This window comes from Melospiza melodia, chromosome 2 (genome assembly GCF_035770615.1).
Source record: "Melospiza melodia melodia isolate bMelMel2 chromosome 2, bMelMel2.pri, whole genome shotgun sequence".
Classification (NCBI taxonomy): Eukaryota; Metazoa; Chordata; class Aves; order Passeriformes; family Passerellidae; genus Melospiza; species Melospiza melodia.
This window is the reverse complement of record NC_086195.1, coordinates 4,360,636-4,379,400: the sequence shown is the minus strand read 5'-3', so window position 1 is coordinate 4,379,400 and position 18,765 is coordinate 4,360,636. Positions and strand designations below refer to the sequence as shown.

Sequence of the window (18,765 nt, the reverse complement as noted above, 5' to 3'; positions counted from 1 at the left end):
TGGAGTACAGTGTTGCTCATGGCTGAGGAGAGAGTGCTTCCCACCCAGTTCTCCCTCCTCCTTTGCACCTTCCCTTGCTCAGCTCTTCCTCATCAGCAAAAGAGCTCAACACCTTTTATGCCTCACTTTTGGTGATTTATTTTCACAGAATCCCAGGATCCCTGAGGCTGGCACAGCCCTGCCAGCCCATGGAGTGCCAGCTGTGCCCCATGGGCACCTTGTGCCCAGCCCAGAGCACTCAGTGCCACCTCCAGGGGACACCTGCAGGGATGGGCACTGCAAAGCTCCCTGGGCAGCCCCTGCCAAGGCCTGAGCTCCCTTTCCATGGGCAAATTGCTGCTGCTGTCCCAGCTGAGCCTGCCCTGGCCCAGCCTGAGGCCGCTCCCTCTGCTCCTGTCCCTGTTCCCTGGAGCAGAGCCTGACTCCTTCTGGCTTCCCCCTCCTGTCAGGGAGATTTAGAGAGAAATAATATAACCACTGAGCCTCCTTTTCTCTCCACACTAAACAACCCCACAACTTATTTAACCCTGGTGTTGTTATTTAATAATTCTGGATACTTCCAAGGATGAGAGAGATGGGCTGGTTTGTTTTATTCAATGTTCTCTGCTTTGAGGGTCAGACCGGTGACATTAAATGGTTATTTTTTTTCAATTTCTTTTATATTATGGTTTAAAGGATATCACCCTCTGTAATGAAACCATTTCCTTTCTATCTTCTCTCTGTTGGATTGCTTTCCCACTGATGCATCTGTGAGCAAGCATCCTGACTACACTTAATTATTAAAAAGTCATTGTTCAAACAGAGCTCTGAAGAAAAGGAATTCTTTCTTACTGCATATTACTGGATATTAGTTCATTATAGGTTTCACCCTTGTGTATTTATCCCCTAATTCTGGAGCCTGATATATTTTATAATATCTAGGTACAGGTACATATATTATAAGAGCTACCAGCTACAGAGAAATTTAGCAGACGTGAAAAGGAAAAGATATTCACATTTACCTCAGTGTAAAAGTTTTGGAAAAGCACACACAGTTTAGACTACGGTATTTTTTAAGTGGACATATTAACCAGGTGAGGCTTAAGTTTACAATGCATTCTAAACAAGTTATTTCAATGTACTGCATTATGGAAAGTGCATTAGAGCCAGCAGGTACTGTGTTGGATTTAGGACAGTTTGTGTCCTTGCTTTTAAAGTGGGCATGAAACAGAACAGAGACAGTTCTGTGGGTGCCAAATGATAAAAACTGCTCATAAAAATACCATCTATACCATGGTATTTTCCACATATTCTAGAGATAATAATTTAAAAAGTCACATATGAAGAAAATTTAACTTGCAATACTTTAATTTTGAGAGAACAGAGGTAGAAACTCTGACCTTGAACATGTCAGATTTGCTTGGTTTTGGAGATTGTGGCTTTGCTGGGCAGGGTGGGGTGGGACTGGAGCTGTTTAACTTGCAGGGATTGCAGGGTTAGCAGCTTCCCTGCCTCTTTAAGCCCTTCAGCTTTGCTGCTGAATTGCATCAGATCATCCTACAGCACTGGACTGAACTGGGTTAATGCATTGGTTCTCTACCCCTTATTTTACTTCAGATGCTCCTTTTTTGTTTGTTAATAGTCAGATAGACCATGGCACATTTCTGTCCTTCATTCTTCACATTTTTCTTAAAAATCTCTCTGTTTCTGCACATGAAGTACAAACAAAATACACAATAATTGATACCTTTTATGCATTTTATCCCTTATTTTACTTCAGATGCTCTTTGTATGTTTGTTAATAGTCATCTAGACCATGGCACATTTCTTTGCTTCACTCCTCACATTTTTCTTAAAGATGTCTCTGTTTCTGCACATGAAGTACAAATGAAATGCACATGAAGTACAAATGAAATACACATGAAGTACAAATGAAATACACATGAAGTACAAATGAAATACACATTAATTGATACCTTTTATGCATTTACAGTGTGTACTTGGTGAGCTTGGAATTGGCAGTTTCAATCCCAGCAACAAGAAAATCTTCAGGCCCTGTGCCCTCCATCCTTCAGTGTGAGAGTAACAAACCTGCAGATATTTTAAACCCTGCCAATTCTTGTGTCTTTCAGGACCTAGATTTCTCATCACATCCACGGGAGCCTTGTATATTTTAGATGTACAAAACGAAGATGGACTGTACAACTACCGCTGCATCACCAGGCACAGATACACGGGAGAAACGCGACAGAGCAACAGCGCCAGACTTTTTGTATCAGGTGCTCCCTTTCTGCTTCTTCCTACATGAAATTTAATGAAATGCTGCCTGTGTCTCTCTCTAGTGTGCCCAGATGGCAAGACATGTTCTTGTGTGGTTTCTGTCAAATGCAAGTGGGGAGCTGTTGTAAAATGAGATGGGTCATTAAAAATCCTTAATTTTTTTAAAATATGTTTTTCACATCTTAGTAGTTATTTCCTGAAGTCCCTTAGGGTGTACCTGCATTCAGCATGGTGATTTTTAGCAGGTTTGGAGTACTTTATACAGGGACTGAGGATGGGATTTATCCCTTGTTGTTATAGGACACGAAATAACATAATGCGGACACACATTCTTTTTAAGGTAAAAAAGAGAATTTTTAATTCCTGACTCCAACATTTATAGATTTCTAAAAGTGACAGCGGATTGGAGGGTGACAGTGCCACCTCTCCAATGACACTGGACAAACTAACAGTCTATCAATTTTTTCTTTTTCTATAAAAGAATGTAAAACAATAAGTTATTTATATAAAGTGCGTGAGAAAGTTCATTATAAGAATGTAAACATCAGAAAGTTTAAAAAAACTTTAAAAAACAAAGTAACAATTGCTCCAGAACTAGATTTGTACAGGGGAACTTAATCACCTTAACTTCACTGTTTAACCAAAGAAGAGGAACACTTTTGGGGGTAATGTACCTGCCCTGCTTTGGGGTGATCTGGGGTGCCCCATGGCGCCTGTTCCTCTCTGTTGACCCCAGCAGGAGTTCAGGACATTGCACTCAGCTGTAAATATTTTCACCTCAAATTCTCATGTTATCCAAGGTGTATTTCAGCCTTCCTTTTCATTCATCCCATTTCTACATATACTGAAGTAAGTAAATATTAGAGTAGCTATGGTCCAATAAGAAGTTGAAAAAAAAGAAAGAGAAAAATATAATAAAGATCTTATACCCCCCAAAATTATTTCACAGATAAATAATGAAAACCTTTACCTTTAAACAACTCATCTTTAAAACAACACCCTATAAGTTAACATAACCCATACATACAACTTTAAGAAAAGCTTATAAAAAATAAGAGAGATTTCACAACTACAAATTTCCCTGGGTGACTGCTATTCATAAAAATTCAAAACCACAAAAAATACTTTCTTATAAAAAGTCTCTATAACATTAATTTAAAAAAAAACTTCTCTCCCTCAGTAAACTATAAAAAGATTATTCTAAAAGTAGTAAACTGACTAAAATCTTAAATATTATTTCTTTACATTATCATTAAGAAAGAACAAGTTATAAGAAGTGTCCTAAAAGTTTTATTCCAATTCTTATTACTCTTCCTTTTAATTACTAATAATATTTTTTTCTTTATACCCTTTTAAAATTTTAAACCTACTTCACCTTTCTCCTAATCCTACATCACAAAAAAAAAAATTAAAAAGACATTCTAATAAGTACACTAATAATTATAAAAAAAAATCTTAAATTGATTAATCAAAACCACTACACCTGGGGAAATTAGTATGTTCCCCTGCTTCCAGGAGGGATCTCCAGCTAGAAGGAAAACATGACCAGAACTGTGCCAGCGCACCCAGGGGTGCTGCAGAGAGACAGCAATTTGGGAGCAATTTGTCCACCAGGTGGAAAAATGAGAAGCTTGATGGGCTATTTTAACTTTTCCTTGTGGTTTTAAATGAATTCCTGCTTGCTTTGTGTGTGTGATGGACAGCTGGGTTCCTCACAGTCATCACACCCTCAGGGCTCTCTCACTGCTGCTCCAACACAGATTTTTCCCCATTTTTTCCTCAGTGAGAGGCAGTGCCAGTTGTGGGTGAGGGGAAGGAGGAGCTGATCCCAAGCCTGGGTCTGGAATTTGTTCTCAAACGTTTCTGTGTAGGATTAGCACATCTCCACCTCCCCTTCTTGCCCCTTATTTGCTGCTCATCCCTTTGTTTGCAGGTCAGCAAATCCAGAGTGCTTTTCCTACATCCACTGAGCTCTCTGAGGCTGTATCCCAGACTTCCTCTCATATCTTTACCCTACATAAATCATCCCCCACCATCCCACTGAAAGCCCCACATTGCTTTTTCTCCTTTTCCCTGTTGCTAAGTTTCCATAAAGGTCAGTCGGGATTTGGTGACTTTCCCAGCCTGACAGTCAGTGGGGTCATCCCCCTTTTGACCCTTTCCTCTCCTCTTCTGTCAGAATAAAACTCCATGGTCAGGTCTCAGCCCTCCACACCTCTGTTTGAGAGCCCTAAAGGAGACAGAGGTGAGCACAAGGTTTTCCATTATTAACCTGCTTCTTGCCCTCCTCCAAAATGGACATTGCTGAAATATTTTGCAGCCCTCTGAACACACAGGCCAGTACAAATATAATAATGATTAAAAAAATAAATAAAATAGTGGGATTGTTCAGGTTAGAATCACTTACCAGTCAGTTCCAGGAGTTCCTCCCTTTGATAGGTGTCCCCTGTGGGTAGAACTCTTGCCCCTGCTTTCCCCAAACAGATGAAGAAGTTCTCCTGCACAGTAATCTGCCTGCTGTGGTCTTTTGAGAGCAGGCAGGATTCCACCCTTCCAGCTGGCTCCATAATATGGTCTGCTTCCGTGTGGAATCATGTTAAGGCTGAGCCAGTGGGAACATAAATAAAATCAGGCTTGTATCTTGGTTACCACAGGAAAAATTCTGGTTATCTCTCTGAACAAAAGGGGGGAAAGGAAAGCTCTGTCTTGTTTGAAATTTAGGACAAACACCTTAAAGGATGTTCTCTGTCTAGAGTTGCCTCTTCTATTCTCCTCCACAGACCAAATTGAAATAGAAAATTTTACCTGTGTGCAGTAACTCACTTTTTTAATTCAACAGAGTTAATTATTCTTGATCAGGGCTAGAGTGAGCTCTGATTTCCAGTCCTGTTAATCTACAGAGCAAGTGCAGCAATCAGGGGCACAGTTTGTCTCTTAATATTTCTCTAACAGCTTTTCCTCTTCCTTTACTTGAATTTGTATTTTAAAAGAGTGATTCCTTTAAGAAGTGGGATCAGAAAATCCATTAACATAGTTCTGAAAAGTCTCCTTGCATGAGACATACATTTCTGCCTGCCTTTTCCATCCATATTTGTTCTTCACTTGTTTAGGGATGAAATAGTTTTTAGTGGATGTTTCTCATGTTTACTGGCCACATTTAACACAAGTTAAGCTTCATTCTTGGTTTGAAACAGTGAGACTGGTAACATGCAGATAATAGCAAATAAAAAAATAGCAAAAATAGTGAATAATTAATATGCCTATATTAATGAACAAACTGAAGTTCCAAATTTCATTTTGAGTAAGAACATCTCCTTGAAATCACATGATTCTAAATAAAATTAAACCCAAAGCTGTTAACATGCAACAGAATCTACTTCTAAGACTCATTATAGTGTCCTTTTCCAACAAAAATTTTGTCCTGCAACGAATCCCGTCTCCCAAAATCATTACTGCTTTTTAACCTACACACTCTGAAAAATCCTTATGATTTTTTAAAGCACAAAAATTTTCCTCTTCTGTCCTTCAGAGAAGTTCCAAAGTAGAATATTTTAAAACAGCATTTTTGCCTCATTTTTTCCTTGCTGGAAGTCATTTGCAGCCAGCTGTCAAAGGATAGTAAAATAATAATTCAAAAGATACTAAACACATATTGGTTTATGTTACTTTGGTATTTTTTGTCTCATTGCAGGTGATTGCAAATTGTGCTTTGTTTGGTGTTTGGCATTTTTTTGTTGTTTTTTTTTATTTTCTTCCCCTTAACTGAAATATATGAACTGTAGGAGTTTTAAATATGAGTCTGTTCCAGAGACAACCTGAAGAACTGCTTTTACTGTCCATTTAAATGTATAGTATATATTAATATATATTATATTTTAATAAAATATATATTTTCTTCCACAAAGTCAAAGAAAACAGCTCACTGGAATCATACCTTGTGTTTTACAAATCTTGAATATATTTGTAAAACCTCCTCTATAACAGCAAGGTGGAATTTTCTCCATTATATAGGCAAATCTCAGTTTAGCTGTCCTGCAGCTGGGACTCCAGGCTGTGCTGCTGCTGACAAGGCTCAAGTTGAGAAGGAACAAAGGGAAATGACCCTGGGATAGAGAATCCAGGATCTGCTTTGCTGCTTGAGTAGGAATGCACAGGCAATAACTCTAAAAGACAGTTATGCTTTTTTATTATCTAAATATTTAATTATTACTTCCAACTGAAGAAATTGATTTCCTGTAGATGTAACCTTCCTAAGAGCCAGAAGCTGTAATTTCTTGCCTGCTTGTGGGTTTTACTCATTTTACTCTCAGTGAATTCACCACAAAAGCATCTGAGCCTGGTTACGGGGATGCCTGATGACCCAAAGGGCGAGAGAGGAGCTGGCTGATCAATTAGTCAAATTGACATTGGCCTTCCCAACAGCATCCTGGCAGATTGTGCTTTCACTGAGCCAGACATAAACAGCATGGCAAGCTCAAAAATGTGTCCCATCTTGGTGCCAAATGTGGACCTGGAGGCCACTGATTCATCCAAAACCACTCATTGAACCACCGCCGACGCCTTCCTAATGAGACACTCAGCAAGCTGAACGTGCCTTTGCCCTCAGTGGCTCCGGGTTTTCCTGGCACCTAGAAAGCAGAAAAACCTCTGCTGTCACCTTTCACTGGACTTGGCATTTTGGGGGTTTTATTGAGATATAGTCACACAAAAAAAACCCCCAAAGATATTTAGTCCCTTTTTTTAATATCATGGTTTTGGTTTGTGGATTGATAGTTTAACTTGAACAGCCTTAAGATGTTTGCTGTCCTGGCTGCCCTCCCAGTTGTGGCTGCAGTTCATAAAGATATATTTAAGCTTGTTTTAAACCAGCTAGTTCAAGTACTGATTACTTTTGGAATAACTTGAATTCAGCATGAACTGCTCCTTTAATCTCTCCAGTTTTGTACAGGAACCTGCTGCAGCTGCCCTGTGACAAGCACCTGAGTTTGCTAAGTTAAAATGACTCTTGAAAATGCCATAATTGTGGCAATTACACCTACATCTAATCAGCTGTGATTAGATATACCCAAAAAGAGGTCAGTGTGTCAGGTAGGAGCTGGTCAGCATGTGGGGTTTCTTTGTGAGACACAAATCTTAGCAAAGCGTGTGCGTGTGATGAGAAAATACTTTGATGAATATTTTTTTCAGTATTTTTGTTGCAATAGCTCCAGGATGGGCTGCAAAAAAAAAAAAAAAAAAATTTTAAATAGTGTCAACCTCTGTCTCAAAAAATTTTGAAATCTGAAATTACAAATAATCTGAAATTATTTCTGATGGGTACATGCACCTCTGGTGAAGGCAATCCTGCCAGACATCTGTGAGCTACATAAATCTGTGCCAGGTGCTGCACGAGTGAGGGCTGCAGTTGTCAGCAAATTGAGCACAGAAAGATGCACTATTAAGCTGTAAGTTGGTCTTGTCACGTTAAGTTCTTTTCCCACAGAAGAAGAAAAGGCTTGTCTGTCATTTTGACTGCAGATAGAAATCCCTGTGCCTTTGCCCATTTGTCTCCTGACAAGGGAATAAATTGCTCCTTTAATTCAAAGCCTTCAGACCACCGAGAGAAGGGACAATGTGTTGGCTCCAATCTAGTCGAGAAGTGGCAATAATTGCTAAGGCAACACATTTCTGGCTCTCTGTGCCTCTCACAGGGAACATGAAGGATGACCAGCCAAATGTTTGCCACCTGGAAAAAATCCAGTGAGAGGATTTCCAAGCAGTGATGAGTTGCTCCAGCAGCATGTGCTGCTGGATCCCAGCCACCATGACTCAAACTGGTTGGCTGGGTCAGAGAAGCAAACTGTAGTGCCCAAAACACTGGGCAGGCGAGTCAGAAAATGCAGGAGTGTGGTGGTGTTTGAGGGAAGAGATGAGAATCTTGACTCCATGTTTCAGAAGGCTGATTTATTATTTTATTATATATATTATATTAAAATAAAATTATATAATAAAAATGTACTAAAGAAAGAGAAAGGAGACATCAGAAGGCTGGAAAAGAATGAATAATAAAATCTCGTGACAGACGAGAGCTTTGACACAGCTGGACCATGATTGGTCATCAAGTAGAAACAATTCACATGAGACCAATCAATGATGCACCTGTTGGTAAGCAACCTCCAAACCACATTCTAAGCAATCAGATAATTGTTTACATTTCATTTCTGAGGCCTCAGTTTCTCAGGAGAAAAATCCTAGTGAAAGAATTTTCATAAAATATGTCAGCAATGCAGGAGAAAAAATAACTACATGTTGCTTAGCAAGTTAATTTTAAGTTTCTCTGTGTTTCCTGCTTCAGACCCAGCGAATTCAGCTCCATCTATCCTAGATGGGTTTGAGCACCGCAAAGCCATGGCAGGACAGCGAGTGGAGCTGCCTTGCAAAGCATCGGGGCACCCGGCACCAAAGTACCGCTGGCTGAAGGACAACGTGCCCTGGGAGCCCGACAGCCGCTTCCGGCAGACGGTGACGGGGCTGCTCATCGAGAACACGCGGCCCTCGGACTCGGGCAGCTACGTCTGCGAGGTGTGGAACAACTACGGCACTGCCGAGGTCATCGGCCGCCTGCACGTCACACGTAGGTCCTGCCTTGGTGCCACCAGGGAGAGGGGAGTGTCGCGATGCGTCCTTATAAACGGGTTTTGCGACGTTCGTGATCTCAGAGTGCGAGAAAAACGACACGGCACAGGGGATTTGCAGTGATAATCATAAACACATGCACCTTTATTGAGTGACTGTCCTGGTTCAGAGCAAATTTGGGAGAGAATCCCCAAAGGGGCTCCTCTAGGAAAGCAGATTCAATCGGCCCCTCCCCACAACCGGTCTGGGAGAAAAGTGGAAAAAAACTGTTTATTAAACTATAAAACCTAAACGATATTAAACAGTAAAACCCCTTGCTGCTCCAAAAGAGATGACAAACTGAGAAAGTCCCTCCATGGGCTGTAGCTCAGCTCACTCAGTCTCTGATCAGTGCTGGAAATGTCGCAGGCCAGGCCAGGCCCGGTGGGCCACAGGTGGAGCTGCCAGTGCTCTGCTGGATGTTCAGTCCAGAGCAGGTTAAACAACTCCAAAGAAAAGGGAAAAAACCACAGTCCAGGGAACTTCTTTGCCTCAGCTAGCTAAACTAACTAAAAGCAAAGGAGAGCTCTGTCCTGCTGCCTGTCCATCTGCAGACAGCACAGGCCAGGAGCAGGAACATGGAGGAGTGAGTGCAGTGTCTGAAAACAAACTGTAGCTTCTTCTCTCCCCCCTTCACTCTCTGGAACAAGTCCTAAAGGTGCAAAACTTATTATTCAGCATAACAGAACAATTGGGGATAGATGCATCATATAGTCAACCCAGGACAGCAACCACAGCAAAATGTGATAGAGGTGTCTCTGTCTTTCTGGGAGCCTCTCAGGAACCCCAGCCAGCCCCGTGTCAGCAGACAGCGGGGGGACACTCTCTTGTGCCCCAAGGATACTGAGGGTATACCTGGGCTGGTCGCCTTTGCAGCAGGAGAGACACTGGAGACATCGGTAGAAGATTAAAGGGCTGACTCTTAGCAGGGCTTAATCCAAGGTTTTATTCTAGGAGTCCCAAAGGAGCGCCTACACCTCTGGGGGCTCCTGCTGAGAGCCCCCAGGAGATGTGCCAAGGTTGCATTTTATTGCCACTATATTACAAGAGTGCTATTGTCATTACATTGCAAGGGTTCCATATTGCTAGAGTTTCGTACCTCCTTGATGTTTCTCAGAGGCAGCTCCTCTAGGCACTGACTCTTCCTTGTCCTCACAGCACCCAACTGACTCCAGTTCCCCACAACCAACCAATCCACTCTTTTATAACACTTCTTTCTGGCTATAGCTGTGGACTGTTAAAATCAGGCCTGCTCCTAATCCTTAATAGTTGGCTCAGCTGCAACTCTTTAGGGGGTAAGATTACATTCTATACTACCTTTATTTACTTATGTTCTATCCCCCTACAACATTTAAAGGCAGGTGGAAACTGAAAGTAGGTAATATTTTACTAAGCAATAAGTGACCCTAAGGGATGGATACTGGGGGACAGACATTTAACAATTTAGGACAGCATGTGGAGTAACACTTGGGGCAGACCCCTGGCCTCTGGCTAATCACTCGACCACCTGGACCAAAGCTTCTAGATAGAGGGGATGGGATGCTGAGTGATTGACAGAGAGCCAGGGTAGGGATTTGGGGATGATCTCAGCAAAGGAAAGGGATTACACAGGTAAAGGGAGGAGGGTACAATCTGGGGTAAACCATTTGGGAAAAATATGGGGATACAAAAACAAAACTATTACAAAGAATTGGAAAGTATAAAAATACACTACAATAAGGGGGATTAAGGGAGAGAAAAACATAGAGAAAGAGAGAGAGGAGAGAGAGAGAGGGGAATATAGCTACCAAACATAGAAAAAAAGTCCTTTGGTCTGGTCCAGCTGAGGATCCACCTGTTACATCGGGGAGATCTTAAAAACTCCAGCTAACTCAGAGGTTTTTATTATGATAACTCTATTGAAAATTGTGAGTGGGGGGAACAGACACAATAAAGAATAGCTGTAACAGGTAGTCCATGTTCTCAGCAGTAAGCGAGAGCCATTGTCTTCTTGGTCCAGCCATCAGGTAGTGCTTGGCAAAATCTCACTTTGGTCAGCTCACCTCTCCCACGCACCTCCCACGGGTTGGGGGTTTCAGTCTCAGTCCTTGGGAGGAGGGGGAGCTTTTCCACATAGGGGTTTCATGCCTCAGTCCTCTAGGGAGAGGCTTCTCCCATCTCAGTCCATCCGTCACAGTGGTTGTAAAACAGATGAGGGGTCTTCTGTGGGGACCACCAAAAGCTAACTCAGAAAAAGTCCAGCCAATCCTGGGGAAAAGTCCAGTCCAATCCTGGGGAAATTCATATTGTTGGCTATTGTTACATATCCTCCATGTGATAAATTATAGAGCTACACGGGAAATTGCATCCATTTGCACTTCTGATCGCTCAATTGGCCCACTAACTCATCTCCACAGAGCCTGCTTTGTGTCGTTCCACAACTTTGAGGACTTTAATCATTGCTAGGATAAATTAAGGAAACAGAAAGTACAGCAAGGTAAGATAACAACACGATACTGATGCCTAAACAGTTTTGCTTTCACGAATTTTTCATATATTTTTAGCTCTGAAGAATATTATCACAGAGTTATGTAGCTCCTGGTATTTTTAGAAGAGCGGGTGCTGGCAAAGTGCCCCTTTCTCCTTTCACTGGGTTCAGTGTTGCATACACACACTGAACACACTTGTGAACAATAGCTTAGCAAGCCAGAAGCTCTGTTCAGGCCTCAGGATCTTGGCAAGCAACCGTCTCCAACAAGACCAGGATTTCAATCTTGGTCTTTTTTTTGGTGGTCCCAATTTCTGTACTTTTCATGATGATCCTGAGGCAGTTGAGAGAAACTTCAGACAGAGACACAGGGAGAGCATGGGCCAGTCCCTGCCTGGGACAGGTTTTTGGCAGTGGGCAGCTGTTGGAATGCTAGACTAGATGCTGAGAATTTTAAAATTTGTGTGCTGAAAGGCACAGACTCACAAGAGAACACTACATGTGACCTGAGGCTGTAGAGAAGACTTCCAAAATTGATTGATAGCGCTGGGATTACAGGTGTATAGTTAAATAGAAGTGTGTGATATCACAGGGTAGAAAACTTAGAGCTTGAGGTTCTAGAATATAAAAATAAATATGAAGCAAGATAGAAGTTTTAAAGCAGAGGCAAGTTGTTCCTCTTCACCTTCTTCTTCAGGGGTTTAAGTGATGTTTGTAATTGGACAGAAAATCCGCATTGCGGGCTTTGAAGGATTGGTTATTGGGTTGAAAGGGAAAATAATCTAAGTGTCATTTCTTAATGACATCGTTTAGTCTTAAAAGACCCTGTAAGAAGAGATTGTTGGCCATTTTGTGCCTTGCTAATGAAAAGCTGCAGAACTCATGGTTGTGAGGCTGTTACACTGATAGGAAATAATAAACACCTGAGTCCAAACATGAAATACCATCTCAAGTGCCTTCAATCCCAACCTCTACAGAGGTAGAAAATAAATAAGAAAAACCCCACAGACAACAGCTTTTATTGAGGTGGCCAATGTTATGAGTAGATGCTCAAGTTTAGATTAGTCCCTGGTTTCTGCCCAGGCCCCTGGCAGGAGGCAGGAACTTTATTGAAGTGGCAAGTACCACAAAATCCACTGTCATTCACAAATTCTTTAATAATGGCTGATTTGGTCTATTATAGAACAAATTACCCATTAAATAGATATAAAAATAACAGACATGGGACTTAAAACAGATTTTTTACTCCACAGGAATAAGGACAGAAGAGACTACTAGTAAATAAATCCAGCATGAGGGTAAAGGTACCATTAATTTTACAGCTAGCAAAGAAATTATTTAACTTAGAAAGCAATGTTTCTTACCAACCAATTTATGATGGAGCACACATCAAAATCCTTTCCCTCAATTCCCAGGAAAATAACTATGGAATCTCTGTCCAAACTCCAGGGAGAAGTCCTGTATGTTTATCAGGATGTGTGTGTAGGACATTTCTGCCTCTGTGAAAATTCATGTGTCTTTTATAGTCTTTGTAAAACAGTGTCTCACTCAAGAATATTTATTTTTCTTTTATCTTTTCCCACATCTTCTCTCCAGACTAAGATATTGATTCCTAGCTGGGGCCTGAGCCCTTTTGGTGCCAGAGATGATCCCTTTGGGACTTTCACCTGCCTGGGTTATCTCTTCATTTCTGCACCAACCATTTGTGGTAGAGAGGGGGAGAACATGTCCACCCACAGCCAGCACCCTAAAAGCCACTCTTACTCACAAGGCCTTCATAATGACCACTCAGGTCTACTACAACATGAATTATTTAGAATAGACACCACAAGGAAAATAGACACAAGACTTTAAACAGATTTAATTACCACACAGGCTAACACAAAAAGAACTACTAGTAGAGAAAAACACAGTGTACTATAATAAAGGTACTAGCTATAGCTATATATATAGCTATATATAAAGAAATAACTATAAAGAAATAGTTTAGATTAGAAGTCAGTATCTTTTTCCAGTGAATGATAGTGATGTGCAGAAGTCTCCTAATTTCTCTCAGCCCCAGGGAAGTGTCTCAATACCAACATCTCAGCATCAATGAGATCTCTCCACACACTCAGGAAGAGTTTTCTGATTTTATGAAAATTGTAGTGGTCTCAGAATGGCAAAAGTAGTTGTTTGTTGGTCACTTATTTCTGCTTATCCTTTCCCATGCATTCAAAGCAGGATGTTTATTTCTGCCTAAGGGTGTTTTCAGCCAAGATAATTCATCACAAGACAAACCATTCAGGCCTAGTTTAGATTTGGGGAAGTGGATAAGTCCTTTGCTGTGCCAGGGGGTGAAAGGTCCTGTCACAATGGATTGTTGGTGTTGTTGCCTGATATCTAAAGAGAAAAACCCTTGCAACAATACTGAAATGGTAAAATAAAAATCAGACCTTGATTGGAAGCTTCCAGGTGTCCCAATGGTCATGGGCACAGCCAGTACTGGATCTCTACAATTTTATAAGTTCAACAAATAAGTATTCTTAACAAATATTGTCCAATTAAAGAGCAGTTGGTTAGGTGATTTTTGGAGTTGGTCCAGGGCTTATTTGCCTCACTTCTTGTTATTTCTTCTCAGATTCTGGTTGTGAAACAAAATGTTCTTCTTGTAAGTCCTCTACATAAAAATAGGACTAAACAGTATTTCAGGAACGTGTTAGAATGTTAGGTTATTGTTCTAAAATTTGAGAAAAAGGGTAGGAAAAATACTAGGAGCTACATAACTCTGTGATAATATTCTTCAGAGCTAAAAATATATGAAAAATTTGTAAAAGCAAAACTGTTTAGGCATCAGTATCGTGTTGTTATCTTACCTTGCTGTACTTTCTGTTTCCTTAATTTATCCTAGCAATGATTAAAGTCCTCAAAGTTGTGGAACGACACAAAGCAGGCTCTGTGGAGATGAGTTAGTTGGCCAATTGAGCGATCAGAAGTGCAAATGGATGCAATTTCCAGTGTAGCTCTATAATTTATCACATGGAGGATATGTAATTTAGAAGCATGAATTGGGTGCTGGAAAAGAAATTGCAAATGTTCTCATAAATAAAGCTGCCAAACTCTCATTGCCATGACTCATGGTGCTCAGTAATGTTGAATACTCATAGTTCCCCTCAGTCGAGTATTCATGTGTGAATATTCTGAATGTTTCACAAATTCTACAAAGATAATTATTACTTCAGGAGCACCACACTGGAAAAGTGTTATGCTACTACTGTTGAAAAAACCCACAAAATTGTTTCCTGGAATAGAAATAATGCTCTGTGAACTAACATTTCCACCTAGACAGCATGACTAGCAAACTGAAAAGGGAGAAGTTTGTCAGCAGTTCAGGCCATGAAAAAATCCTCACAAATAATTGCACATAATATTTTTGGGCAAAATAAAACCGAGGTGGAAAATCTGCCATTCTCGAGTTATAGCTGAAGAGCTTTGGTTCTAAAAATATTAATCAAAATACTCATAAAAAATGAGTTGAATTCCATCTGCCTTGTATGATGCAAAGTCAAAACTTGCAGAGACGTGATGTAATTGTACTGCTGATGATACCCAAAGCATCCCCATGATGTGTTTTTCCTAATGACTCTGCACTCAGACACTGGAAATTCACTGGATCAGGCTGGCAGGAAGTAAAAGCTGGGCAAAGAAATTTCACCCCCTCTGCAATGGAGGATGTGGCTCTCTTGCATCATCATGGCTCTGGGATATTAGTCACACTTGAGTGTCACTATTTTGTTTAATGGATTGTTGCCAGTTTTTAGCTTTTGTAGTGTTTTTATAGGAAATAGAGATATTCAGTGACTTTTAACATGCATCTGAGCACAGATCAATTAATGTTTTGGACCTTTGTCTGTAGTCCAGAATGTCTGAGGCCACTGTGTGTTTTTCTCCAGGACTCTGTTCCTGATTAACCCCTATGGATTTATTCCAACTTTAATGTTATAAAATATTTAATAAAGTGAACAAGTAACTTTTCTTTGTTAAGTGTGTTTATGCACATGTGTGTGTATGCAAGCTGCTAAAAGAAAAAATAGGATGGCCCGTATTTTGTGTCAGAGATAGCACCAGTGGTGATAGCAACCCCTTATCTTTATAAGGAAGTCAAACCAATTTATACAAGGCACGAGATGAAATCTGTGTTCTGCAGTGCTGATAAATCCTAGGTGGCAGGATAAAGATTGTTGTCCTTGCATTTACATTTATGACTTTTCTTCAGTACTGTTCATCCTCTTTTTTTGCCATGTAAAACTTGCATTCTCCTGTCCCACTATTTCTTTAGGCTGACTTGAAAATATTGTAATCCTCCCATATCAAAGCAGAAAATCTGGTGAGCCCACACACTAAAAAACTTCCATGTGGAAATATCAAATGGATATCCATGGGTGTACCTGCATTAACATCTTCCACTCTTGAAAGCTAATCTTTTAATTGGCATTTATTGCAGTTGGTCACATGAGAGAGTAGTTTGGGAAATGGTAAATTTGGCTCCTTTTGCCCAAAATTAAACCAGAAAATGAGTTTCAGGAATGCACTTATGCACAAGATTCAAAGGTCGGCACTGAACTAATGTGAAATAACCTCCTGCCCTCCCAAAACCTGTGCAGTGCCATGTTAAATGCCTCAACACTAGTGGTGGTACTTGTAGGTCTGGTCCCACTGTTCACCTGGGCATGGGATTACGTGTTGAATTTGTTATCCCTGTAGACCTATTTTTTTTGTCATGGGTGTTGGTGGAAAAAATGTATTTTTTAGAGCAATACAGTTATCTGTTATTTATTGTTATTTATTTATTTGGTATTTTCTTTTAAGAAGGGTATGGCTGTGATTTTTATTGTGAGAGTTGATTTGTTACTTGCACACAAATGCACATTTATACTGAATAATCTCTATTTCCCTTTCTCTCTCCCTTACTTCAACCCAAACCTCCAGAACCGCTAAAAGCCACCATCAGCCCGCGCAAGGTCAAAAGCAGCGTCGGCAGCCAAGTGTCCTTGTCCTGCAGCGTGACGGGGACCGAGGACCAGGAGCTGTCCTGGTACCGCAACGGGGAGATCATCAACCCTGGCAGCAACGTGCGCATCACCGGCGTCAACCGCGAGAACCTGATCATGGACGGCATGGCCAAGAGCGACGGCGGCGCCTACCAGTGCTTCGTGCGCAAGGACAAGATGTCAGCACAGGACTACGTCCAGGTGGTGCTGGAAGGTCAGTCTCCACCTGCCTAGCAAGTTTGGTTTTTAAAATTATGCACAAGTTGGCTTTGGTGCTGTTTTTTTTGAATGGTGATGCCTTAAAGATCTAGAAATGAAGCAATGCGCTTTAGAGGCAATATTCGCAGAATCCCAGAATCACTGGGTTGGGAGAGACCTTCAAGACCATCGAGTCCAGCCCAGCCCCAACAGCCCAACTGAACCCTGGCACCCTGTGCCACATCCAGGCTTTGTTAAACACACCCAGGCATGGGGACTCCACCACCTCCCCGGGCAGCCATTCCAGAACTTTCTCACTCTTTCAGTGAAAACCTTTTCCCTGCTCTCCACCCTGTGTTTCCCTTGGTGCAGCTCGGGGCTGTGTGCTCTGGGTGTGTCAGTGCTGCTGGAGCAAGAGCCCAGCCCCAGGTAAGCACAGGCACCTTTCAGGAGCTGTGCACAGTGATGGGGGCAGCCCTGAGTCTCCTTTTCTCCAGGCTGAGCACCCCCAGCTCCCTCAGGGCTTCCTCACAGGGTTTGTGTTCCCAGCCCCTCTCCAGCCTCTTTGGCTCCTCTGGATGTGCTCAAGCATCTCAACATCCTTCCTAAACTGAGGGGCCCAGACCTGGACACAGTATTGATATAAGAAGTAATCTATAATAAAAATAGGAAGGCAATAGAACCTGGTCTTTAATTGGAGGACTCCAGGGGCAGATATGGAAAAATACCAACCCCACATAGGGTGAACACCGTTTTGCAAGTTTAGCAAATCAGCATAATTGACAGGAATTCCCAATTAGAACCTCGAGTAATGATGTAATTCTCCCCCCTGGTTCCACCTCTTCTGGAGGCCCTTTTTCTTCAGCTACTGGCTGTACTTTGTTTATGAGGAAGTGTCTTGGGAGGGTAGCTTATCCTTGGCTCCCAGGAAAAAGCAAGATGGTATTGGGGCCTTTGGGAATGTGTTTTGTCTTTCTGTCTGTCATGGTAGGAAAAGTACTGGAGATAGCTGGGAACTGTGTAACCATACGATAATGGTCTACTCTAATTCAAGAGTTATTGATATATATTAAGAATATATAAAAGTAAAAATCATTTTGTCACCAGTGGAGTTTATGAAAAAAGAAGGTAATTATGAAATGTCCATGGGGTTTATTGTGCCCTACTCATAAGAGAATGGAAAAATCAATTTGAAAAAAAATGAAAATCCTTCCCAAGCAGATCTCTGTTAAAAATCCAAACATTGCTTTTCTGGTTGGGTGTATTGGCTGAGGGCTTGGAGATCATCTTAAATAACTGATACCATGTTCTACATGATAATGAAGTGAGGAAAGTCATCAATTTGCACAGAGGCATCTCTCCAATGAGGCTGTGGTGCAGGCATGGCATGGACACTATTTTTAGAGTCTCTGTAGAAGAAGAAGAGATTACCTGCCTGGACCGAGTTACCTCAGCAACCATCTCCCGTGACTAGGAAAGCCTAAAGAGCATATTGATAATCTATCAGGGTGTCTGGAGAGTGCAGGTTATCAGAGAGCAACAGCAGGGAAGATTTCAAAGACACTCAGGTCTCACTGCGAAAATAATGTCTGCTTTCATCTCAAAAAAAAGCCTGTCACTTGAATTAAAAAAAAGGGGGGAAAAAAGAGGAGGAGGGTGGCAGAGGTACATAGTGTGCACGCTCACAGATTTATTGGCCCTGTGTCAGCTCCCTTACAGGATAAAAAGTTGGTTTTTTTCTTTTTTGTGTCTCTGCTATTCTGTTTTTTGAGGGGTGACAATATCCAAAGGAAAGGGAGAGAGTCAGGAATGAAAATGAATAAAAAAAAATTAGAAACTGTCACATAACCAATGGGACAAAAATGAAAGAGAGAGGGGGCAGAGGAAAATAAAATGAAATCAGATAAAATCAAATGCTCTTCCAAAGAGGCTGAGGCCTTTCAACATTCTGAGAATGCCAGTGCTTATCTTTTCACCATGTGGCAAGCAAGGGAATTTTGCAGCCCTGTTTTTAAAGTAATATTTTCAAAGGAAAACAAACACACACTGCATGACCACAGAAAGGACTTCCTAACTAATACCAGGGTGTCAGCACTCCTAAATGTTACCCCACTGAACTCTCTGGAGAGGTGGGTATTTAACCCTGCTCCCTGCTTA

At 41.3% G+C, this 18,765-nt stretch overlaps 1 protein-coding gene across 3 annotated transcripts in view; it reads left to right on the top strand.

Annotated features, from left to right (window-relative positions):
• The window catches only part of DSCAM (DS cell adhesion molecule), a 468,801-nt gene that overhangs the window by 269,295 nt on the left and 180,741 nt on the right, over positions 1 to 18,765 (top strand). For all 3 annotated transcript variants that reach the window (XM_063180924.1, XM_063180932.1, XM_063180940.1), the window contains exons 4-6: positions 2,112 to 2,258; positions 8,594 to 8,872; positions 16,349 to 16,624. In XM_063180924.1, coding sequence (XP_063036994.1) covers positions 2,112 to 2,258; positions 8,594 to 8,872; positions 16,349 to 16,624 — 702 coding nt within the window. The remainder of the gene's footprint in view (positions 1 to 2,111; positions 2,259 to 8,593; positions 8,873 to 16,348; positions 16,625 to 18,765) is intronic.